The sequence below is a fragment of the Eptatretus burgeri genome, chromosome 17, assembly GCF_056783735.1.
Source record: "Eptatretus burgeri isolate ZD-2024b chromosome 17, Ebu_testis_v1, whole genome shotgun sequence".
NCBI classification, from domain to species: domain Eukaryota; kingdom Metazoa; phylum Chordata; class Myxini; order Myxiniformes; family Myxinidae; genus Eptatretus; species Eptatretus burgeri.
Genome location: NC_140977.1, coordinates 52,943,051 through 52,969,750, shown reverse-complemented (window position 1 = coordinate 52,969,750; position 26,700 = coordinate 52,943,051). Strand labels below are relative to the sequence as shown.

Genomic DNA, 26,700 nt, shown 5'->3' with positions numbered 1-26,700 from the left:
CGAGCTTTGACTGTATATGAATTTCTGCAGAACAATACTTTCTTAAGCGTTTTATTTCCAAAATGTATACATACCAGTAGTAATTGAGAAACACCGTTCACCTTCATATGAGAACACAATTAAAAATGTCAGAAAGTTTGAATTAGTGTGATATTTTTAGGTTTGGTGATGCCATGGCAAAGGCCATTTTCAAATAACTGTAAATACTCTGATAGAGAATTATAATAGGAAGCCAATGATAGCTTAATATTCAAAATTGGTTCTCTCGACAAAGATATTCACGTTTACGTTACCCCTCCCCCTAAATTTTGCTAGCCCAAAGTGACCCTCTTGGTAAGTACCCTTGGTATGTATAATGGCCTGTAGAATTTTAATGATACCAAAATTTGAAACCACATACGACCTGGAGGTGTTCTATAGGGTCTATTCTACCACCCTGTCAAGTCAAACCTTTTCTGTAGGGAGTGTTGAACGAATTTCCTTATTTGGCCTCATATGAGAAATGGCTGCTGGACTATATATCCGGTGTTCACAATGTGATTTATCGAATTTCTTAATATACAATGTTTCTTGTAACATTTTTTGCGTCAAATTCACCTTCTGAGGTAGTCAGCATGTGCAGAAGAGAGTTTTACGTTGCAGACGCTGTTTTCTCGGAGTGGCATTACGCCCCTCAGCGGTGACGGTCTGTCGACGACAGACGTAATGATGTCAGCGAATGACCGATGATGTCATGACGTCATTACGCCCCTCAGCGGTGACGGTCTGTCGACGACAGACGTAATGATGTCAGCAAATGACCGATGATGTCGTGACGTCATTACGCCTCTCAGTGGTGACGTCACACGTCGCCATGCAAACAAATGTAAAAATTAGAAAATCGCCAAAAATTCCCAAACCTCTCCGTCTGGCGCGATCTCACATAGCCCATGCTGTTCATTAAACCACAGAGCACCCGCATGCCGAAAGTGGTGACAATCCGTCTGGCAGTTTCGGAGGAGAAACGTTCAATAACGCGCAGACGTTAACAGAAATAATATATAGGATATATATCTTTTATCGATATATATATATATATATATATGCATATATATATATATATATATATGTATATATATATATATATATGCATATATATATATATATGCATATATATATATATATATATATATATATATATATATATATATATATATATATTTAAAAATATAGATAGTCAGTCAGAGCACAAAATATATTTGGCCGACCTTCCCCACCATCGCCCCCAGCACCATCCACTCCATCCCCTCTCCACCATTCCCCCATAATCCCCGATCCACCATCACCCCGACTAACCCACACCCACCATTCCTCACCCCCCCCCTTTTCCTCACTGCTGGAGAAAGCAGGCATGGTCAAATATGCCTTTGCCTCTGCAGCAACATGCGGTAAGGCACGTGAAGAGTGCCGATCCACACTTGTTTAAATAACTGAAAATTTTAAAAATTGAAAATTTTGAAAAAATTTACAATTGAAAAAATTAAATAATAATAATTTTAAAATGGAAAAATTATTCTTCAAAGTGCGGGGCAATACAACTACGGATACCAAGACTAACCACTTAATGCCTCCCTCCGAGAGCCATAACGAAGTTTCCGAATTGTCCCCATGAAAGAGGGTATTAAAGTTAAAATGCATTTCAGAATTTATTTGACATTAATGAAAGACAGAAACGCCAACTTCCAAATGCAGTGACAGCTGTTACATTGCTATCCACAGTGTGAGTCAGCTCGCAAGCTTTAGAAGCCTTTGTGGCACTTCCCTTCCCACATCCCCAACCACTCTCACATTCATCTGCCATCCTTTCCCCAGGCCACAGTGGATCTTTCCCAAGGCCACAGATGAATGAATTTGATTTCTGAAGGGGATACTACACATTGGTTAACCTTGAAATTAAATACCTTTGGCAAGTCGGAATATCCAAACAAAAGTGAATAGTAGAAAGACAAAAATCTTGTTTTCCAGCTATGCAAGAGAACCGCAAATTGAAGTTTCTGCCGATTTCCATGCTTATGTTCCTCGTTTCTCTTGTTTGTGGCATTTCCAATGGATCAGATAGGAAATCAAATTCAATGACATATTGGTCACATGCATTCAAAGCAATGAAATGGAACTGGGCACGCAGCAAGAATAACGGACAACTGATGGGTGGCAAGAAATACAAACTGGTAACCTAGAGAAGGACCAGGAAGAATCAGAGGAGGACCAAAGATCAAATGGAGAGATGAAATTGAGAAATGAATTGGCATACAAATGGGGGGATGGCAGAATGGCCTCGATTTGTTTAAATCTTGTATCCTGTTTAAATCTATCCTGGGTTTAAATCTTGCCCCAGCTATAAACTGTCATCCCGGTGTTCCACAGGCTGGGTGATTCATCGATATGTGTGCCACCCCGCGGGTGGACGGTGAACTGGGTGTCCCATCTACAAGCATTCGGCATTAGTTGCTGAATGTTAAAGATCCCGCGGTGTCCTTCGTGGAGTATGCGAGCAATCGCCAGCACCATGAACAAATTATTAATTCCTGCCCTGACTAAGTAATAGTCAAACGTCAGGTCTGGCCAGCCACTTCGTGAAAGACGTGCCAAAAACATCCGCTGGCCAACCGCACAAGAGCGTGAGAATAATTTGGACTGTTAAAGAAAAAGAATACGTACAGTACATATTGTCCCAATTTGCAGATAATCAAAAAGGATGGACCATGTTGAAGGGTGGCCTTCGTCCTGTTGTGGACTGAAATATGCTTTAGTCATCTTCCTTCTCTGACTGTACTTCAATCTCTCAATATACCCTATACCCAACTTTTGCTCTTCCAGGTCACGTGCATTCTATAAGTTACCCTTACTTTGTTACCCTCCAACAATCTAAGCTTAGCGTTTTCCTCCATTCTTTCATCCTTTTTTTTCTTGCATGTGCAACAGTCTTCCTGAGTCAATCTTCGATCTTTCCTCGAGGACTTCAGGTAAGCTGCCCACTGCCACCTTTGTCACGATGGTGAGATCCCAACATCAAGCAAACAACAACAGATTGTTTTTTGTCCATTTTTTGAAAAATTGGAGAGGGGAGGCTTATTTAAATTTTTCTAAAACTTTCAAAGAAATATTTAATAGTGCTGTATGTGCAATGGTGTTAACGTATAGACCATTAGGTGTCAACGTATAGACAAATGTATTGTCGCGGATCCGGAGTTTGAGGCTTGCCACGAAGGGAAGCACTTGGGTCCCTCCCGAATGCCCGTTCCTGAGGCCACCGGGCACAGATAACTCCACACACCAGCAAGTTGCTAAGCAATCACGAATGGCGATTGGCACGGCCAATCCGGACAGGGTTACACTACTTCGCGTGATACCTTACCTGTGGACGGCTGGCTAATTGGGGTCACGTGCCCTCAGCACACACTCGGATTACTGCCAAGCATTACAGTGAGTGTGCGCTGGCTAATGCAGCAGATTATTGGGGTAGAACTTCCCGGCTAACTTTACTTGTGCACTACATCGCACCCATAAAGGAAAAGCCAATTGAGACAGATGGGAAATAGCAACAAACAATTATTTATTCCAAACACACAAGCAAGCAATCATTCTAAAGGAAGTATGAATGAGCAAGAAAGCAAAAGGGCACATAAGAGCAGATTTAACCATTACATTTATTCTTCTTCAACCTTACTTAAACAAAAGACTTGGCCATCATTCACTTAGGGGCAAAGAATGAAACAAGGACTTGAAAATAAAATAAAAGTAACGTATGGAGAAAAGGAAAGCAGGCTTTCCTTCTCTCCCTCACCTTACACAAATATACAGGAGAATAAGGAGGAAAATGGATGGGGAAGAAGGGCAGTGGCGATGTGAAGCGATGGGGACATGCAGCCGCGTCCTTGAGTTGCCCAGACCCAGTAGGCGAGTCCTCTCCAGCATCCCAGATATGCGAGCGACAGTAGATGTGTGACTCGCCCTCTTCTGCCTCAGATCCTTCCTCCTCAGGCCCCCATCAATGAGGTGCCAGCGTTCACCCTCCTCATCCTTCGTGGCTGACAAGATCGAGAGGGCAGGATGACACTCGTAGAAGGAGTGTTCTTTTTCCACAGAAGCTCGACACCAACTGCTCGTGAAACCATCCTTCCTTTGCCCTCACACGCTTTTGTTCCTTTCCTTCTGCTTTCTGCCTTTTGCTTCTCTTAGCCTTTCTGCTTTCTGAGCAATCTGCCCCCCCTCGCTCTGTCTGCGATTTGTCCCCACCCTATTTCCGCAGGGCACTCAAGGTCTGCCAATAACCCCCTTCTGGTAAAACTACCAAAATCACGAATCACTGCTCACCTTCACTCTTTCATTCCTCTTCTTTCCCGCATTTGGAATAAATTCCCTCACTCTATTCATTCCCATTCTTCCCTCCAGGCCTTCAAAACAGCTGTTCACCATCACCTCTTATCATCCCCCATCCAAAATCATAATATTTTCTACCCCCGTTAATCCATCCCTCCAAATTCCCTGCTTTCCTTCCTGAAAGTCCCTGTAATGTCCATCTTGTATTCCCCATGTTCCCCACCCCATCCCTCTCCCTTCCCCAGATCTCCTAATGTCTCTGTTCCCCACTGTTTTGTCCTTCCCACTCCCACCCCTCTTGTCTCATGCCCCCCTTGCTGTGTGTTGTGTGTTCGCTATCATACGAGCCTCGACAAGGTATACACACAAAAAAAGTCAATCGGATGAAAAATGACGATTTTAGAAAATTGACCTCAAGATGACCTTTGACCTGTGACCTCAAAATCAATCAGCTTCTCAGTTTGAGACTACCTCTGCAACTTGGTGAAGTTTCCTGAAGATCGGTTTAAAATTATGACCTGCAGGTGATTGACAAACAGACAAACAAACACAGAATAGCAAAATCGACTTTAAAAATTTTAGATTTTGCAAGTAACAAACAAACGGCCCCAAATGCAATGGGGCCCTCTCCTTCACTAATGGTAACTAGAACGTCACTTGGTGGAGCCCATATACAGTGGCTTGCAAAAGTATTCACCCTCCCCCCCTTCCCCCACAATGATGCCACATTTTGACGAATTACAAATTATGTAGAAACTATTTTTCCAAAAGAACTTTTTTATTTGTAACTGAAGAGATCAAACTAAACCCTGTTATAGTTGAAGGAGGTTACATGTCAGGAATACCTGCAAAAATCATGTACAAATCAAAATTCACTGGTTGAAAAAGTATTCAATTCACCCCCTTAGCTCAGTACTTGGTGGAAGCACCTTGTGCAGCAATGACTGCTGAGTCTTTGTGGGTAGGTCTCTACCAGCTTTGCACAGTGAGATGGTGAAATCTTCACACGTTATTCACATGAACATTTCTCTAGTTCTGCCAAGTTTGATGGAGATCGTCGATGGACTGCAATCTTCAAGCCTCACCATAAATAAATTTATGGGTTCATTTATATTTATGGGTTCATTTATGGGTTCATAAATAATTTAAGTTAAATTGGGTTCAAGTCAGGACTTTGACTGGGCAACTCAAGTACATTTATTTACTTACTAGCAAATACAACCCGTCGCTTCGCTGATGGGGGTATTAAGGAGAGGGGTTGAGAGAGGAGTGAGGGGAGGGAGAGAGAGAGGAGAGAGGGAGGGGAGAGAGCGGAGGCAGGAGGAAGGGGAAGCTTGGAAGGGGGGAAGAGCGAAGAAGGAGGGGGGAGGTGGGGAGAGCTATGCCTCACCAAATTTTGCTATACTGTGGGAGGGAGAAATGTGAGGAGGGGGTGAGAGGAAGAGAGGGGGAGAGAGAGATGGAAAAAAAAGAAGAGAGAAAGGTGTGGGGTGGAGGTGGGGTAAGTAAAGAGAATTATATGTTATGCTTAATGACCGATCACACACACACAAAAACAAACTCATGTCAGAACAGCTGTACACACAACGACACAACAGAGTTTCTAATGTAATCCGCTGGCACATCTGCAAAAACTTTCATGTCCCACTTCCAGAAAATTTGTGGGAACATGAACCAAAAGTAATCACTGAAAACATGGAAGTACTGACCGCTCACGTACGACCTCATGATCCCATCGAGCGTGAACATCGAAAACAAAGCGTTGCGATCAGATATCATACTTAGGTACAAAAAACAAAAAAAGAGAAGACGGCATTGCTGATTGAGGTGTTAATAGCAGTGATTTTGGACTAAACGATGCAAAAATCAAGAAAATGACCAAACACCAAGACCTCAAGAATGAAGTGAGAAGATCCTAGAAGTGGAAGAATGCCAAAGTTGTACCAGCGATAGCTGGACCTACAAGAATGATGACAAAGAACCTCACAGAGATATTAAACATAGGGGCAGTACCCCTGGGCGCTCACCTGGTAGTGGCTGGATAGGATAACCAGGTAACCACTGGTCGGAATGCATGACCTACAAAATATATAATGGAGAAGAAAGTAAATACCTATGGAGTTTTTTTTATGCCATGAGCAAACCTTGGTACATCACGGGTGGTGAAAACGGTGGTAAAGTTTCATCGGAATTGCATGTGCAGTTTCTGAGAAGAAAGGAAATGCAAATTTTGGGGGCAAGCCCCCTTAAATCCCCTGAGAGCCAGGATTTTCTCATGTCATGAACAAACTTTGGTACGTCATGGGTGATGAAGGTTGTCATGAAGTTTCATCGGAATTGTGTGTATCGTTTGAGAAGAAAGCAAATACCTCTTTGGGGAGGCAACCCCCCTCCCCCATAAACTCCCTCTGTGGACCCCTTCAGATCCCCTTCTTTTTTAATGCCATCACGGTGAAGGTTGTGGTCAACTTTCATTGAAATTATATGTGTAGTTTCGAAGAAGTTGCAAGTATTTGTGGACGGACGGGCGGACGACGTGCCATCCCACAAGCTCCCCGCAACTACTTTACAGGTGAGCTAAAAACCATCCCTGGGAATATTATAACAAACAAACTCCAGCTGGAAGGTGTCTGGGGCTCATCGAAGATCCTGAAGAGAGTCCTCGTCACAAAACTTTGAGAACAGAAAACTTCACAGCTTGGTCCATGAATCGTGCCCCCCTACTGAAATGAAGGTGGATACTTTGAACCCACCCTGGGAGGGCTCCAAAAACGATGTACACAGACACAGCACAGACACAGCACAGACACAGACACAGACACACGTACACACACACACACACACACACACACACACACACACACAGACACAGCACAGACACAGACACAGACACACGTACACACACACACACACACACACACACACACACACACACACACACACACACACACACACACAAACCTGCCAGTGTGATTACCGACTACAGTACGTACTGTATACTGTTACGAATCTGGAAGCCATGAGCACTCAACATACAGGTCCTATAGAACAGTTATATCGGTAAGTACGTGTTTTTTTAGTTAGGGTCCCCATCCCTCGTTTAAGGGGTGAATAAATGTACATGTACTGTGAGTTACTTTGATAGTCAGGGTTTTCTTTTATTTTTACATCACCAACATCAACTACAACAACACGCCTTCACCTCGCTTCCTCACACCGAGGCCATGACCAACGTGCGTGTCAGCACGTACGTGGGCGGAGTTCACGAAGACCTGGCGCCTCTCTCGCCTAATCCGGGGGGGGGTGGCTTGGACGGTGGCCGTAAGTAGGTCAAAGGGCACATAGCGGGCTCCAAGAGAAGCGAAGCCTCTTCGGGGGCGGGGAGTCGAGACGCCCCGTCACACCCCCTCCCCCCCCCCGGTCCAATCAACGGCCTTGGCGCCCGTTTTGGCCAATGACAGGGTGACGAGCGCATTCTGCACGCCAAAACCAGCCAATGAGGGAAGACATAGACCATGACACCGATGTTCGGCTGAGGGAGGGGCAAGGATAAAGGTCCAGCTCCGTTTTTCCGGGAGAGAGAAACTTGTGACGCGAGTGGTGATCACGTTCACCTGACCAAGAGTGGTGATCAGGTTCACCTGACCAAGAGTGGTTATCACGTTCGCCTCACACGCGAAAGGTCCCCAGTGGTGGTTCTTCTTATGGAAAGCCAGTTTTTCGTCTTGCCAGACTTCGCCCTGCCGGCCTCCGTTCGCCGGGAGCCCGGTCGTGTGGACGCCTGGGCTTTATAGGTCCGAGTCCCGCCACCCCACCAGCTCAACGTACCCGCACGAGGTGGACAGGTCCGAGTGCAGGCTCTGGTCTTCAGCTCGCCTTCCCCTCTGAGCTGGAGGCCTCAATAAAGGCTGTGGCCACCGGATCGTGTGTGTGTGTGTGTGTGTGTGTGTGTGTGTGTGTGTGTGTGTGTGTGTGTGTGTGTGTGTGTGTGTGTGTGTGTGTGTATTTGTTGGCCCGTCTGTAAGTAGGAATTGTTTTAGTGCTCTTTGCTGTACATAATTGCATCTCATTAGTCGTGATAACTCTGCTTCTTGCGTGCTCCCCCCTTTCCCCCATTATATATAAATACATTTGTTAAATGTATCAGTTCGTTGCTGTGTGTCCTCCATTGGCTTAGCAAGGAGCGTGTTGATGAATTGCAAAGGCTGTTTCCGCTGTAAATGTACATTTGGACCGACGGAACTTCGGCAACCGTCCGCTCGGGTTGCGCACGGGTCGGGCACGCTAACGGCTCAACTCGTACGAGTGCCGTCGAGGGTGTGAGTACTCGGTAACTCGCCACATGGATCTCCATGTATTTTGAAGAGTGGAAAATACCCCTGTACCACGTGGTGGAATTATTGACGATTCACGGTCCGGTAAGGGACCCGTACCTGTCGGAGTTTTCCGAAAGCTACGATCTAGATTCCGGGTGTTCGGTAAGCAGCTTAAGCACTCCAACGGAACGCCTGGCTTGGCAAGCGATTACCAATTGCCGTCGATCCAATGTTGTACGTACGCAATTATTGACATCATAATGAAGGCACCAATGACGTCATGTTTTTTGTTTTTTTTTTCATCATACTTATTCCCCCCCCCCCCAAAGGATCCAAGGTACAGGATCCAAAGGTTCAAATTCAGGTGAAAATCCAAACTCATTTGTCACAACTCGTCCACAACTTTTTGAGATATGCTCTCACAGACAAACGGAATAAACCTCAGGTCAGCCGGCTTAATGTTACCAGGTCAGCGCTAAAACAGTCAGCGCTTTCCAACGGGAGCACCTTCACTTTAAAAAATAATAATAAATAAATCACACCGTGCGCGCTGACGTCACGACACGCGTCTTCCGCGCTGACGTCACGACGCGCGTCCTCCGCGCTGACGTCACGACGCGCGTCCTCCGCGCTGACGTCACGACGCACGTCCTCCGCGCTGACGTCACGACGCGCGTCCTCCGCGCTGACGTCACGACGCACGTCCTCCGCGCTGACGTCATGACGCACGTCCTCCGCGCTGACGTCACGACGCACGTCCTCCGCGCTGACGTCACGACGCACGTCCTCCGCGCATGCGCAGTGCGACGCACCAGATCCTGCGCGGAACTGTTGTTTTGGTTGAGGTGGATCGCCGTGGATCGCCCGTCATGTCGCTTATGGATCTTGTGTCCAACCCGTTCGGCTCGCCCGTCGGACAGCGCATTGGTGAGACCATTTACACGCGAACCGACGTCCCACTCACCGTTTCCTTTTCCTCTCGAGCGATCCCGACGGTCATTCCTCACCTTGTCTGGTAGTTATAACGCGACGATTCGTATTCAAGGTAAAGATTTTATTTCCAATTTAATTTCAATGTTCTTATTAGTTAATTATTACCCGATACACGAAATACTCCCTCCTCACTTGGCTAGGCCCAAGTCTTTCAGGAACCGGTTGGCCAGGCCTGACGTTCGACTGAGGTTGTGGCAGGATTTGTAATTTGTTCAGGGTGCAGGAGATGGCTCGCCTCCTCTTCGCGAAGGACGTCGTGCATTCTCGGGGATTGCAGTTTTAACGTCAATCCGAGGGATGGCACGTACACGCACATTGATGAATCGCCCTCCCTGTGAAACACCAGAATGGTAGTTTATTGCTGGGTCTGGATTTGAACCTTGGCTTGACTGCGACGAGACGAGCGTGCGGACGTCGAAGGCCGAGGCCATCCTGCCAGCTGTCCCCTTCACTCTATCCTTTCAAAATCTCATGGATCATCGATCCGATGGATCATGGGTGATTGTATACATCCTGTAGTAGTTGTGATGACTGTCAAAAGATAGTGTGTGGTTGGTGTTTGTGCATTGCCGCACTCAAACTGCATCTGCCCCCTCCCCCATCCCCCCCAAAAAACTGAACCTGCCACACCGTTTTCATCCCCACAACCCCCCTCCCCCCACCAATCACCCAATGATATTGTCATTTTGATGTTGACAGATTCATTGAATCTGATGTTGGTGCAGCGCAGGCATGATGGGCCGAATGGCCTCTTGCGTCAAACATCAGATTGGACTTTCACACAAACAGCTGCTGAGATGGGGTTCAGTGACATCACCTCCCAGAGCACACCTGGCTACGAGCTACATAATTTTGAAGACGTCAATTTCTCTCCGCACTCGGCGGAGGAATCGAGCGACGAAGCAGCACGTACCATTTTTAAAGTCTCTGCAATGACTCGGCCGGTGTTTTCTGACCTCCGACCTCCCAGACTCAGAGCGGACACTCGAACCATTATACCACCGAGTCTCACCTGAAGTTTGGCTTTCGGTTTACATCTTCCCGTTTCCGATTGCCTGGCCATCCAAGCTTCCGTTTGCAATGGGAATCATTCAAATGCATGTTTTGTCCCAGTTCCAGCTCCGGACTGGAGGCTAGATCATGGAAAACACACCCAAGGGGCAAGGACGGTGCATTACCCAGTAAGGTGACCTGGTAGGAGCATTCGGTCATCTTAAAGTTGATCTCTGCGACTTGTGATGCTGACTTGTCTGCTGGAGACCTTCAAGTTTAAACAAACTTGATGCAAGCAAACATCATATTGGGTTTGTGCTGTGGATTGTAAGAATAATTCGTGTTTAATTCTTCACAATATCTGATGGACAAGATATGTTGTCTGACTTTCGGAGAAGCACGAGGTACACCCATGATGGAATGCAACTTTGCAAGTTCTTCATGATTCCATTTTGCCAGAATGCAGTTTGTTGAGATTTTTTTTATTCATGTTTTGCGAGTCTGTTTATCTTGAGAAGATAATCTTGAGTGTTGACGGAGGCTTTTTTTTGGAAGTCTTCATCTTTGTCTTCTTCAAGCACATGGCTGTGAGTAGCAACGTCGGCTGGGGGCATGGCTGTGCCGCTGATGTAATCCCCCTGTTGGGTCAATCAGCAATTTGTAATTTGTTCACGGTGCCGGCGATAGCTCACCTTCTCTTCCCGAAGGACACCGTGGGATCTTTGACATCCACCAATTAATGCCGTCAAGACAGGATGCCCAGTTCTAACGTACATCCGAGGCACGGCACACGCATTGGTGTCTCGCCCCGACTGTGAATTCTCAAGATGACAGTTTATCGCTGGGTCAGGATTCAAACCCAGATAGGATAGCTTTGAGACCAGTGTGCCAACCTATAGGACATCCTACCAGCCAGTGTCACTGTTTTTATCCCTTTCCTTGCAACTACGTACTCTGGTTGTTGGCCTTTGTCAATGTTGCTTGACTCCGATGAAAAATCTCTTCAAGTTGGACCGAGTGCTGCAGTTTCATTTGGCTGGTGAAATTGAGCTAATAGTTACGTGCCGACGCCCTTCGCTCGAGAGTATTGTAAGATGAAGGGATCTCTGATTGAGAGCAATACACACCCTTTGGCGTTGTCATTGTGTTCTGCCACCTTTGGATCGTTCACTTTCTTGGCAACGCACCATTCATTCCTCCCGCCTCTGCTTTCACTTGCACTTTGACCTAGCTTCTGCCCCCACGTGATCCTCTAACTTTAACAACCCACAGCTATGTTGCCATAAGCCCCAGGCTAACTACCACGAACCGGGTCTTCAATTTTAAGTGCTATGAGGTTCCTCAAATGCTTGCAGTGTGGTTCTTCTCAACGACGGTAGAGCTGCTGTTTCTGCATGGACGGACCCAATGGTTATTGTTTTTCTTAATCCCTCCACCATGCTTCGTGTGTCGATGCAACTCACAATGGCATTCGATAGACTTTGGAATTAAAATTCTTTCAACGGGAGCATTCGGTCGGCGTTCCTTTGTACTCCTCCATGCTAAGTTCTGCCGTGCCATCGTGGTGACTTCTCCTTTGTTTTGCTTTATCCACACACAATTGCATTTCTGCCCGTTGCACCTGCTGCTCGCAAAGCCGTCTGCGAATGCGTTTCATTTTTGCATCGCTAGAGGTTGGGTGCACAATGCACGGAGGCAGTATGTCCTTTTGGCTCTGCTATATCGCAAAGCACCCTTTGTAACACACCAAGGCCTCGCATGTCTAAGGCGATAAGTTATGGTTGCCCCGATTTATGTTTTTCTTTTAATCTCTTATGCAGAGCGAGCAACCAATGGAGCTCTCAAGTCGGAGGACTGGGCTCTCAATATGGAGATCTGTGATCTTATTGCAGAGACTGAGGATGGGTAAGCCAAATGCTGTAAACGAGATGAACAAGTTGAACTGTTGACGTTGCAGTGTATGATTGCATGATTGTTGCCCTGACGACCACTTTGCTAATCCAAGCCTGTTGGACAACATTGTGTCAACTCCACACCACATGTCGATATCTGAACATCCCAAAGGGGAGGGGTTTAAATGGACGAAAGTAGCTAAACTGAATCAAAAAACTTTTCTTTTTTTGTTTGCCGCAGACCCAAGGACGCCATCCGAGCTCTTCGCAAGAGATTGAGTGGAAACAAAAATTTTCATGAAGTGATGCTTGCTCTCACGGTAAGTGTAAACTGGACAAATTGTTTTCCAAGACGGATTCCAAAATTGAGGCAATTGTTTGTTTTCGAAAAATATACGAGCCTCAACAAGGTAAACGAAATATATATATATATATATATATATATATATATATATATATATATTTACAGTATCTCACAAAAGTGAGTACACCCCTCACAAATATGTAAATAATTCCGTGTAACTTTATAAGCAGCTGTGCTTGAAGCAAAACCTTAAAATTGATGACAGAGTAGAGATTCTGCAATATGTACGCAGGCACAAAACTGCCATTCCATAAAAACAATGTGGAATATTACGAATATTTCTGAAAGAGGACGCAACAAAAGTGAGTACACCCCTGCTATTCTGCACAAGAAGTAAGTCAAGCATGGTAAAACAGCTTCCATTTTCATCATTTTCTGCATATTTAAGTCAAAGAGTGTCAAAGAGCTTGCTGAAGAAATAATTGCATGGGAAATACTGTACCAATCACCATTGAGAAAGCAGCCTGGCTCCTCATGGTAAAGAGTTCTCGAAAGATGTCAAAGATCCAATCGTTCCCTGCATAAAGATGGCCAAGGATACAAGAAGATCAGTGCTTCTTTGAAAGTAAGCCCCAACACCATGGCCAAGGTCATCCAGAGGTTCTCTAAGAAGCGTACAACAATGAGTTGCGCTCGCCAGGGCAAGGATGACTGCACGTACTGTTCGCCAAGTTCAGAATCTAGTCCTCCAAGACAGACGACAAAGTGCCGCCAAGATTTCTGAAGAGATTTCTCCAGCTTCTGGCCAGTCTGTTAGTGCGCAAACCATACGTCGCACACTCCATCGTATCGGGTTGCATGGGCACAATCCAAGGCGTAAGCCTCTCCTGAAGCAGAGCCGCAAGAAAGTTCGCAAACAGTTTGCTGAAGCACATCAATCCAAGCCCCTGGACTACTGGCAACATGTCCTATGGTCTGATGAAACGAAGATCAATTTGTTTGGATCTGATGGAGTGAAGCGTGTCTGGCGGCGACCTGGGGAACAGTACCAAGACGAGTGCGTTATCCCTACTGTCAAGCATGGTGGTGGTTTGTGTCATGATTTGGGGATGCATGAGTGCTGCCGGTTCTGAAGAGCTCAAGTTCATCGAGGGAAACATGGATTCTACGATGTACTCTGACATCCTGAAGGAGAAGATGTCACCCTCCCTGCGAAAACTTGGTAGAGGAGCTGTATTTCAGCACGAAAACGATCGGAAGCATCGTTCCAAGCAGACAACTGTCTTTCTGAAGAAGTCGAAGGTAAATCTGTTGGAGTGGCCAAGCATGTCACCTGATCTAAACCCAATAGAACACCTGTGGGGCATCCTGAAATGTAAGGTTGAGGGACGAAAGGTGTCCAACATCACGCAACTTCGAGAAGTCATTGCAGAGGAGTGGAACAGGATCCCAGCAAAGACGTGGAACACTGGTCAACTCCATACCAAGTAGAATAGCTGCTGTGCTCAAAAACAATGGTCGACATACAAAATACTGAAAACAATAACGCTTTAATGTGAGAAAGTACATAGGGTGTACTCACTTTTGTGAGATACTGTATATACGAGGTGTGTTCAAAAAGTATCCAACCTTAATTTTTCGTGCGTAGACAAATGAAGCAAGGGAGGCGTGGTTTGGTGCACGTATGTGGGCGATCCTAATTCGAATGCGTGAATATTTTCCCGCCTGCAGAAGCTGTCAGTCGCCGACAGACCGCCGATGAGTGAGGAGGTGTGAGTGAGCGCCGTCGGATTTTCGTTTTTGACAAAATGACGGAAAGACTTGAACAACGCTACTGCATCAAATTTTGTGTAAAGCTTGGCGATTCACAAGTGGAAACGATCCGCAAGATTCAACAGGCCTTCGGGAACGAAGCGATGGGCACCACACAGATAAAAGAGTGGTACAACTGCTTCAAAGATGGTCTTACATCAGTAGAAAGTGAAGCACATTCTGGTAGGCCCTCAACATCCCGAAATGAGATCGTCATTGACCAAGTGAGGACCCTGCTGATGCAGGATTGTCGAATCACGATCAAAGAACTTGCAGACGAGGCGGGCATCAGCATTGGATCCGTTCATTCCATTGTGACTGAGGATTTGGGCTTAAGGAGAATCTCAGCGAAGTTCGTGCCAAAGCTGCTAACGATCAAGCAGAAGCAACTCCGTTTGGAGATCGCACAGGACATGCTGGAGACTGTGAACAGCGATCCCAACTTCTTCAACACAGTGATCACTGGCGATGAGACCACAGTGATCCGTCATTTTGTCAAAAACGAAAATCTGACGGCGCTCACTTACACTTCCTCACTCATCGGCGGTCTGTCGGCGACTGACAGCTTCTGCAGGTGGGAAAATATTCACGCATCCGGATTAGGATCGCCTACATACGTGCACCAAACCACACCTCCCTAGCTTCATTTGTCTACGCACGAAAAATTAAGGTTGGATACTTTTTGAACACACCTCGTGTGTGTGTGTGTGTGTGTGTGTGTGTATATATATATATATATATATATATATATATATATATATATATATATATATATATATATATATATATATATATATATATATATATATATATATATATATATATATATATATATCCAAGTTGGGCTGATTATTGTAGAGACAGTGCTCCCACCACCTCCAAATATATTGGCCAGATTGTTTTCTTTGGAAAATAAAAAGCCCAATAACTGGGTCGGTGGTTTTTAAAAATTGAGTTGCGTAATTTATTTATTTTAGTTGGTCCAAGGCTCGTTGAGGACTGCATTCCAAATCATGCACACACAGACAATTATACGAGACCACGCTGAACTTGACTTCACCAAAGCCCATCTGATGCAGTCAGCACCTTTCTCAATGCAGTCGGCAGAGGTATTTGAAAATATAAATCTCCCCCCTCCAAAACACATTTTAAGGAGACATCTTCTCCCCCCACCCCAACCATGTGATGCCAACCCGTGGGGTTGGTTCCTTGCTCTGTCCTCTAAATGTTGACAGTCAAGCAAGGAAGCAGCACGGACTGCGGCCAATACCACAAGAACGTGGGAATAATTGGGGGCGTTGAAGAGGAAGAAGATACATTCCTTCAGTCGCACGGATAGACTCCAAAGTTTGTTAAAATGTTGGGCAAAGCCTAATGGTTGGCCTGTTCACATTCATTTTAACCTTTCGTCCCTTTTTGCTCTGACGAAGGGTTAACGCCAGAAACGTCGGCTTCTTGCTTTCCAGAGCAGTTAGTGTACCTCGATCAATGTCTTGTTTGTTCGTTCATGGAGGAAATGGTCCAGCACCAGTTCTTGATGCCATTGACAGAGGAGTGATGTTTTTATCCCTGAAACTTTAGCGCTTTGTCAATAGGGAAATGTTCACTTACCCATTGTTTTGATTTGTTTATTGTGTACTAATGCCATTGTAATTATTGTTATAGAACACTGTTGTCTCCTAATTTCGTTGTCCTGCATATGTTTTACTCTGTATGCAATCACCTCCATGAGCCTTGGACCACTGAAATAAATACATAACTAATCAACTAAATAATCAATCAAAATGCTTCCCTCACCTTTACAATGTTGTATTAATATGTCAATGCTCTTTTAGTCATCCGTTGTGTTCAATGTTCGGTTTGGTAGGTTCTCGAGACCGGTGTGAAAAACTGCGGGCATCGCTTCCACGCGCTCGTCAGCAGCCGCGACTTTCTTGAGGGTGTTCTGCTGCGTCTCATTCAGCCCAAGAACAACCCACCAATGGTGGTGCAGGACCGTGTACTTTTACTCATTCAGGTAGCTGCCAGACTCTGACATTGTACTCCTCAGCAAGTTTTTGGGGTCTTTCAAGTCTTTCAGGAACCGGCTGGCCAGGCCTGACGTTCAAATAAGGTTAGGGCAGGAATTTGGAATTTGGCCAGGGTGCCGGCGATAGCTCATCTACTCTTTGTAAAGGGAACCGTGGGATTTTAACGTCCACCAACTAATGCTGGCAGATGGGATGCCCAGTTTAACATACAACTGAGGGACGACACACACCCACAATGATTAATTACCCTGCCTGTGAAACACAGGGATGACAGTTTGTCGCTGGGCCAGGATTCAAACCCAGGCTTGACAGCTTAAATGTGAGTGTGCGTACCTCCAGGCCATCCTGCCAGTCCTTGTGTTAATATTATTATTGTTATTAATATTATCATCAGACGGAATTGACTGATTAATTTGTGGTTATAATAATTTGGACAAAAAAAGCAAACTGGGATAACACAGAGGCTGGAGTCAGGGTTGGAGGAAAATATATCGACATCTCAGTTATACTGCTGATACTTGTCAACTAAGAAGATCAACATGTTCAGATTGTGAGACAAGCGTGTGGAAATAGTGGAAAGTTTCATCGTCCTGGTTTCTAAGATTGAAGTGAGTAGAGAATGTAGAGGAGAAATGAATGTTTGGTTTGCGTTTGGGAGAACAGCAGTCAGTGTTGACAATGATCTGGAAAGATAAAGATGTAACAAGACAAACCAAGTGGCGGCTGGTGAATGATCTGGTATTCACAGTTGCAATCTATGGATACGAGTCATGGACAGTGAAGAGGAAAGAAAGGAAGAAGATTGACAGTTTTGCAATGTGGTTTTGGTGATGGACGTTAAATATTCCATGGACTACAATAAGAACAAACATCGGTGGTTGAACAAATTTGACCACCATGTACATTAGAAGCACTCGGTTGCAAGGAGTTGAGGTGGTGAAGGTGGATGGGTTTAAATACTTGGTATCAACTGTCCAAAGTAACGGAGAGTGTGGTGGAGAAGTTAAGAAGAGAGTGCAGGCAGGATGGAGTGGGTGGAGAAGAGTTTCAGGAGTGATTTGTGACAGAAGGGTAGCTGCAAGAGTGAAAGGGAAAGTATACAAGACGGTAGTGAGACCAGCTATGTTGTATGGTTTGGAGGCGGTGGCGCTGACAAAACGACAGGAGGCGGAGCTGGGGGTGGCAGAGTTAAAGATGCTGCGATTCTCGTTGGGAGTGACGAGGATGGACAGGATTAGAAATGAGTATATTAGAGGGACAGCGCAGGTATGATAGTTTGGAGACAAAGTGAGAGAGGTGAGATTGAGATGGTTTGGACATGTGCGTAGGAGGGATACGGAATATATCGGGAGAAGGATGTTGAGGATGGAGCCGCCAGGTAGGAGGAGAAGAGGAAGGCTACAGAGGAGGTTCATGGATGTGGTGAGGGTGGACATGCAGGTGGTTGGTGTGACAATGGAAGATGTAGAGGACAGAGCGAAATGGAGACGGATGATCCGCTGTGGCGACCCCGAATGGGAGCAGCCAAAAGAAGAAGAAGAAAACGAAGTACATTGGAAGCACTGATGCTAAAACAGAAACTGTCATACTTTGGACACATCATTTGCAGAAAACAAAAGTCTGCAGAAGTCAACCATGCTGGGTATGGTTTATACCTAAGTTAACTAAGAGGAAGAGGCAGACCTTGTGTGTGTCTGATAGATGGAGTAAAGGCTGCAACCAAACTTTCTCTGCGAGAGCTTCGGAAAGCAGGGCAGACAGGGATATTTGGATAAATCTGATCATGAATGTCACCAGAAGTCGGACATGATTTGACGGAACGGAATAACTGGTTATAATCATTTTTACTTCTGATATGTGAGTGGACCAGTGGCTCTTAGCCTATACACCACCCACGCGCAAGTACGTCCAATTTTTTTTTCCAAATTTCCCTCAGGCGAGTATTGGACGATGCTAGTGACCATTAGGAATGGCGTCATGCGTCGATTAAAGGTCACAATTTAATCCAATATATAAATCAGAGCGATGTCTGCATGTATGTTTGTTAGTTTGTCCGGTAACTACTCTGAGACCCTTGGTCTGATCGACACCAAATTTTCAGGATACACTCAAGGGGTTGCTACTTCGGTTTTCCAAGAAAAAATTGAATTTCTAAAAAAAAAAAAAAAAAAATCGATTTTTTTTTGGATGGATATGACAAAAATTAAGTGTATTTCCAAGAATGTACTGCAGCACATTACCAACCGAGAGTGGGCCGAGACGGGCACACCCACCCGGAGGGCAGGAGTACCCGCGAGTGTACTATACTTTCAAGAAACATCATGTTTGTGTTGTGATGGGTATGCGAACAAGATTGTTTTTGTTCTGTCTTGCTCATACCTTGTGCCAGGCCTGGGCTGATGCATTCCGGAGCTCGCCAGAATTGACGGGTGCTGTGCATGTGTACGAGGATCTCAAAAGGAAGGGAGTGGAGTTTCCAGCCATGGTGTCTGAGCCTCTGTCACCCATTCACACCCCTCGCAGGGTGAGGGTAATTTATCTTCTGCAATCAGGATTTATTCGCATTTTTCGTGCTTGTATTTGAGACGTCGGTCCATTTATCAAGTCTACTGTTTTATCAATTCTACTGGAGCACGGAATTACTCCATACTTCAGGAGGCATATCAACATTGCACAACCTCGACCTTGCATCAGCTTCTCGGCGTTTAAGGTTTTATTAGATATTTATGGGATAATTAGGTCAAAGATGATTTTGTTTTTTTTGAAAAGAAAGAGTACCTTGTCCGTTTTGATCAAAGTGCCAGGCGTACTGGATGCTAGTTTATTGTTTAACGAACAGAGGTACCCGCATCTTGTGCGGAAGGCATTTAGAGTTTAGAAAAAGAGAGCCAGGTGTTATGTATAATTCCAATTAATTCATCACATATTAATACAATATTTAATTCAGACTAACAAGCAATAATACGATACAATAAGGCAACTCGACTGAATACGAATACTGCACTACGACTACGATTGAATAATAATCTACGTAATGAATAATACAGGCATGTCAAGGGTGTTCAGAAGCTCCATTGGATACTGTGCTGCCTCCTTGTTACTAAAGTTAAGAATGTAATTAGTTGAAAATGAAATGTTATTATTTTAAGTAACCTGTATGTCTGTGCAGCAGCACGGGTATTTAATGCCTACACATGTGCAGACTGGACACCCAGGAGGTTTGAAAATGTTTTCTTGCATCTCCATTTGCCAAGAGGATTCCAACAGTGTTCATTAGGATGGGGTTACTACCGGTGGGGCCGATTCTATCGATGAACAGACAGTAATTACAACTTTAAATAATACTCATGGGGCGCCCATGGGAAACCCACGGGCAAAGACATGCATGACATTTGGACATCTTGAGTGAGATGCTGCACATAGAGTCTTCCAAAATGTATTTGGACAGGCCCTCTTCAAATATGATGCTTCACTCATGAGGGGAGAGGAGGAGGATGGGGGAGTGGGAGGACATGGGGGAAGGGGAAGGAGAGATGGGATTCTGGCAGATGTGTCGTCCAGTTTAACGGCACACACCTCAATGGAGGAGAGGGAGCAGGGGGGGGGAAGAGGAGAGGGGGAGGATGGAAGGATAAGGGGGGGAGGGTGAGAGGAGGGGAAGGGAGATAGGGGAAAGGGGAGATGAGAGGGTAGAGGAGGGGGAGAGGATCATGCACAGGGGAGAGGAGGGAGGTAGGCGGGTGAGGGGTGGGAGAGGGTGTGGAGTAACTTACTTCTGCCTTGACTTGATTGACTTGCATCGAATGCACTTCACTTCACAAATTAAAAGTTCCTCAGAGCCAAACGTTATTAATAACAATTGGATTCCATCGTTGGTCCACATATTCAATTTACTGCATACAAAGTTTTTTGAAGTATTGTTTCATTAAAAAGTTAGAAAAGATATCACTCACCTGAAATGAATTCTTTATATATAGGAATACCGCAGGAACATGAAAAAATAGAATTGGACTACAGTTCGAACACGAACTTCAGTTTTCCCTCGCAGAGAACACGACCCTCACACTTAGCTACACCCCTCCCTCCTCACTACTCCCTCTACCTTCCTTCTACTTCCCATCCATCCTCTCCTTCCCCTCCCCTCACTACTCCCCCCCCCTCTCTCTCTCTCCCTCCCCACGTTGTGTCCAACCGCATACATTCAAAACGGCGTCAAAACTAATTCCCGAGCAGGGAACCCTACCCTCGATCGACTACTCCTCCTCCCTCTTCTCACTACTCACCTCCCTCCTCTCACTTCCCCCACTCACTCCCTCACTCTTCTACTTCCCCTCCCTCCACTCCCCCTCTCTCCTCTCACTACTCCCCCTACCCTCGCTCCTCTACTCCACCTCCCTCCTCTCCCACCACTCACCTGACCCTCACTCCTCTACTCACTTCTCTCACAACTCCCTCCACTCACACTCTTCTACTCCTCCTCTCGCTACTCCCACTACTCCCTCTACCCTCGCTCTTCTACTTCCCCCACCCTCTCGACTACTTCTCCTCCCCCCCCCTCACGACTCCCCTACTCTCTCTTCTACTTCCCCTCCCTCCCTCTCCCGACTTCCCCTACTCTCGCTCTTCTACTTCCCCTCCCTCCTCTCCATATACTCTCACTCCTCTACTCCACCTCCCTCCCTCCTCTCCCACAACTTTCCCAACGCTCGCTCCTCTACTCCTCCCTCGACCCTCACTCTTCTACTCCCCGTACCCTCTCTTCTACTTCACCTCCCTTCGCCCTTCTACTTCCCCTCCCTCCTCTCCCTCTACTCCCCTCTCCTCACTCCTATAATCCCCCTCCCTTCTCCTCTAATTACTCCCCATACCATCACTCTCCCACTAACCCCTCCTCCACTCCTCCCCTTCTCTCCTATTCCCCCCCCCCCCCATGCATCCGACCAGATACATTCAAAACAGATATGAGAATGCATTCTTGTTTAAAAATGCCAATATTCGTCCAATTTTCTCACCTTTTGCTGCAAATGAAACTTGAACCATCTTATCTTAAAGACTACAAAAAATGAAATCAGATGGTGAATTAGAGTTAACATATAGCCGTGAGGGAGTCTAAATGAACTTTATATTACACTTACAGGCCTTAATTTCACTGAGAATGCATTTTCATATGAAAACACAAATTTTCTTCTTGTTTTTGCATCCAAAACTTTCACCATCTTAGCAACTACATAAAATGAAATCCGATATCGAATTAGAGTTAATATAAAGCTGTGACAGTGTAAGAAAGTTTGAGCCTGACAAAATAGGCTATATGGAGCAAACAAAATGGCGGCGATGTGATTTTGAAGCCCTTCCATGAATGGGGGAAGCCCTGCCCTGAAGTGGAAAGCTCCTTCCCAAACAGACAGACTGACTGACGGTGATTACATATAAACACTCCCCCAATGTCCTCGTCACACTCCACATGTTTTGATTTACCCGCCGATTGCATCACGTGCCTTCTGGTTGAATGGTTTGCATGAGCGGGAACAATCGTCTGAGTGGCAGACAGACGGTTGTTCGTTGCGGATTATGCAGTTTTACCGTGTGAGACATAATCCGCGGTGATGCTCACCATAACAGTCAGCAGGAGCGTCTGATGTATAAACAACGAATGTGGTCATCATTGCTTACACATTTATCGGTATGTCGCCCTGATGAGGGGGAAATAAGCCCGAAATCTGGATAGGCAGCTCCGTTTGATGTTTAACTGATGTTGACATGTAATCTTTGTCTGTTTAACAGTCGCTGAGCTGAGGCCTCCGGATTGGAGTTGACGCTTTGGTGTAGGACAATGTCCAATGGATATCGGGGGAGTGTTCGTCACACTCCACATGTTTCAATGTGTGCGTGCATGCGTGCGTGTATATATATATGTATATATATATATATATATATATATATATATATATATATATATATATATATATATATATATAATATTGTTACTGGCCGGGGGTCAGCCGCCAACCGTCCGCTCTGAATGGAGCCGCAAGTCGAGTCGGCCCGACCGATTGCCCGGAATATAGATCGCCGCCCGGATAACTCCGAGCGACGGGTCCTTGTTCAAGAACCGAAATACGCCAATCGGCAAATCACGTAGGGTAGTGGTCGTGGTCGATTGCCAATCTTCAATGTACCTAAATACCCACGTGATCCAACTACCGGGGTATTCCACCCTCGACGGATCTCGTATGGAACAAACCGCCGAGGCGAGCTTGTCCGTGCGCGATTCCGAGCGGCGTAATCACTGAGAACCGTTGGTCCAAATGTCCCCCTATTACGGCAAACCAACGGCTTTCTAACTCCCGACACACGAAATGTTCAGTCAATGAGGGAATGGACGCAATGAGCAGGTTTACTTTCACACAAGGACATTTATTATCATAAAACACGTATGCAATTAAATAAGGCAAAACACGTATGCAATTATACAAGCAACAAAAGCACGACAAAAGAACTACAACCGTCTACTTATTATGTACATTCATTTACACTTCACAGCATTTCCTACTTATTAGACTGGCCCATGGACACACGTGCGCGCACGCGCGCGCGCGCACACACACACACACACACACACACACACACACACACACACACACACACACACACACACACACACACACACACACACACACACACACGCGCGCGCGAAACAGTGGCTGAGGCCTTTAATCACGAGCTCCAGCTCGGAGGACAGGTGAGCTGTTACTCAGAGCTTGATTCGAACCTTTCCACCTCGTGTGGTCTTCAACTTGTCCGGACCCGGGCTCCAGCGAGAGCGAGCTGAATCCAAATCGCCGTGAGCCGCGTTCCTTCCCGAGCTCCCGCGAATCCTCCCGCGCTTCTCAACACGTGCCGGTGAGATGAGGTGCCGATCCTTCCTGTCGATGTGTCGCTTCCCGCGAGGAACCAACTCCAAGAAGAGGCCGACGTGTCGCACCAAGCCGGGAAACAAAATGGAGAACGAAAAGCTCCACGAACCAAGAAGAAGAGGAAGAAGCCTCCACTCGCAGCTCGAGCCGAACAACCGGCTCAAGTTCCTTCCAAAACAAAGCGGCAGGCGAAGCTCACTGAGCCAGCCGAAGCAAAAAGCTTACTCCTCCCACGGGACTCAGCACACGAACTCAACACACGGGACTCAGAACGGGACTCTTCACAAACTCTGCCCACGAACTCTGCCACGGGACTCCCACGAACTCAGCCCTACCACGGGACTCCCACGAACTCTTTTTTTTTGAACAAAGAAAAGATGTTCTCTTTATCCTTTGCACCCCCTCCCCCGCACCCGGCGTGACTCGTGCCCTCGTGATCCACCCCCCCTCCCCCCGCTCAACCACGGGTGGGAGGGAGTTGTTGACGTCACGGGATGGCAGGGTTCTTCTTCCTCTGCAGAAGAGTGGGAGCGACGTCTCCATTGTTTCGTTCCCTAACTATTAAATCGATCCGCAGCGCATCTAATCGATCTCTGAACATTTAAACAATGAAAGGTGAGCTATCTAGGGAACATGCACTTATCGACATAGCTGACTAAAGGAACCTGTATGTTGTGTGCAATTGAATTCCAAATTCGTGACAATATATATATATATATATATATATATATATATATATATATATATATATATATATATATATATATATATATATATACATATATATATATATATATATATATATATATATATATATATATATATATATATATATATATATATATATATATATATATATATATGTATATATATATATATATATATATATGTATATATGTATATATATATATATATATATATATATGTATATATGTATATATATGTATATATATGTATATATGTATATATGTATATATATATATATATGTGTATACACACACACACACACACACACACACACACACACACACACACACACACACACACACACACACACTGGGGAGAACAAGTATTTGATACACTGCCGATTTTGCAGGTTTTCCCACTTACAAAGCACGTAGAGGTCTGTAATTTTTATCATAGGTACACTTCCAATGTGAAAGACAGAATCTAAAACAAAAATCCTGAAAATCACATTGTATGATTTTTAAATAATTAATTTGCATTTTATTGTATGAAATAAGTATTTGATCACCTTCCAACCAGTAAGAATTCCAGCTCTCACAGACCTGTTGGTTTTGTCTTTAAGAAGCTCTCCCATTCTCCACTCATTACCTGTATTAACTGCACCTGTTTGAACTCGTTATCTGCAGAAAAGACAGCTGTCCACGCTCAATCAATCAGACTCCAACCTCTCTACAATGGGCAAGACCAGAGAGCTGTCTGAGGACATAAGGGACAAAATTGCAGACTTGCACAAGGCTGGGATGGGCTTCAGGACAATAGGCAAGCAGCTTAGTGAGAAGGCAACAACTGTTGGTGCAATTATTAGAAAATGGAAGAAATTCAAGATAACAGTCAATCTCCCTCGGTCTGGGGCTCCATGCAAGATCTCACCTGGTGGAGCCTCAATGATCATGAGAAAGGTAAGGGATCAGCCCAGAATGACATGGCAGGACCTGGTCAATGACCTGAAGAGAGCTGGGACCACAGTATCAAAGAAAACCAAAAGTAACACACTACGCCGTCATGGATTAAAATCCTGCAGCGCATGCAAGGTCCCTCTGCTCAAGTCAGCGCATGTCCAGGAGCGTCTGAAGTTTGCCAATGACCATCTGGATGATCCAGAGGAGGAATGGGAGAAGGTCATGTGGTCTGATGAGACCAAAATAGAATTTTTTGGTTTAAACTCCACTCGCCGTGTTTGGAGGAAGAAGAAGGATGAGTACAACCCCAAGAACACCATCCCAACCGTGAAGCATGGAGGTGGAAACATCATTCTTTGGGGATGCTTTTCTGCAAAGGGGACAGGATGACTGCACCGTATTGAGGGGAGGATGGATGGGGCCATGTATCGCGAGATCTTGGCCAACAACCTCCTTCCCTCAACAAGAGCATTGAAGATGGGGCGTGGCTGGGTCTTCTAGCATGACAACGACCCGAAACACACAGCCATGGCAACTAAGGAGTGGCTCCGTAAGAAGCATCTCGAGGTCCTGGAGTGGCCGAGCCAGTCTCCAGACCTGAACCCAATAGAAAATCTTTGGAGGGAGCTGAAAGTCTGTGTTGCCCAGCGACAGCCCCGAAACCTGAAGGATCTGGAGAAGATCTGTATGGAGGAGTGGGCCAAAATCCCTGCTGCAGTCTGTGCAAACCTGGTTAAGAACTACAGGAAACGTCTGATATCTTTAATTGCAAACAAAGGTTTCTGTACCAAATATTATGTTCTGTTTTTCTGATCTATCAAATACTTATTTCATGCAATAAAATGCAAATTAATTATTTAAAAATCATACAATGTGATTTTCAGGATTTTTGTTTTAGATTCCGTCTTTCACAGTTGAAGTGTACCTATGATAAAAAATTACAGACCTCTACGTGCTTTGTAAGTGGGAAAACCTGCAAAATCGTCAGTGTATCAAATACTTGTTCTCCCCACTGTATATATTGTTACGAATTTCAGTCTGCCCGGCGTGCGATCGGTCACGTAACTCAAATCGCGACCGCGTCGCCCACCTGAACGGATAATTCAGTCGTGACCCTCCTTGGAACTACCGCCAGGAGCTAGTCACGGGTGGGTCTTTCGACCCCACCACAATCGTGCCAATCGGCCACCCGCGCAGGATAGGGTTGTTCACCAAACTCGACCGACCTAAGTATCTGTGCGGGTAGTTAACTGGTCGATCGCACCTCGCCGCTGGCCGGCCTAGGACACGAACCGCTTAAGCGGTCTGTTCCGTGCTTCAGTGATAACCGAGCGGTGTTATCGCCGGCCCCGACGGACATGATTATTTACCGGGTGCTTACACCCCTCTACCAATTCCTTCCGTCATGCAAGATGGAACTTTCAAACAAGGGAAAGGA

The 26,700-nt window shown here is 45.5% G+C and overlaps 1 protein-coding gene across 5 annotated transcripts in view; it reads left to right on the top strand.

Moving 5' to 3' along the window:
- The first annotated feature begins 9,445 nt into the window (after window positions 1–9,445).
- Window positions 9,446–26,700, top strand: part of LOC147010120 (TOM1-like protein 2) — a 48,079-nt gene continuing 30,824 nt past the window's right edge. For 4 of the 5 annotated variants that reach the window (XM_085862285.1, XM_085862283.1, XM_085862284.1 and 1 more), the window contains exons 1-5: window positions 9,446–9,602; window positions 12,482–12,566; window positions 12,795–12,873; window positions 16,537–16,686; window positions 19,089–19,223. In XM_085862285.1, coding sequence (XP_085718411.1) covers window positions 9,470–9,602; window positions 12,482–12,566; window positions 12,795–12,873; window positions 16,537–16,686; window positions 19,089–19,223 — 582 coding nt within the window. In that variant the 5' untranslated portion in view covers window positions 9,446–9,469. Of the gene's footprint in view, window positions 9,603–9,698; window positions 9,721–12,481; window positions 12,567–12,794; window positions 12,874–16,536; window positions 16,687–19,088; window positions 19,224–26,700 lie in introns of those variants that run through there. The other variant, XM_085862286.1, reaches the window with a different exon arrangement.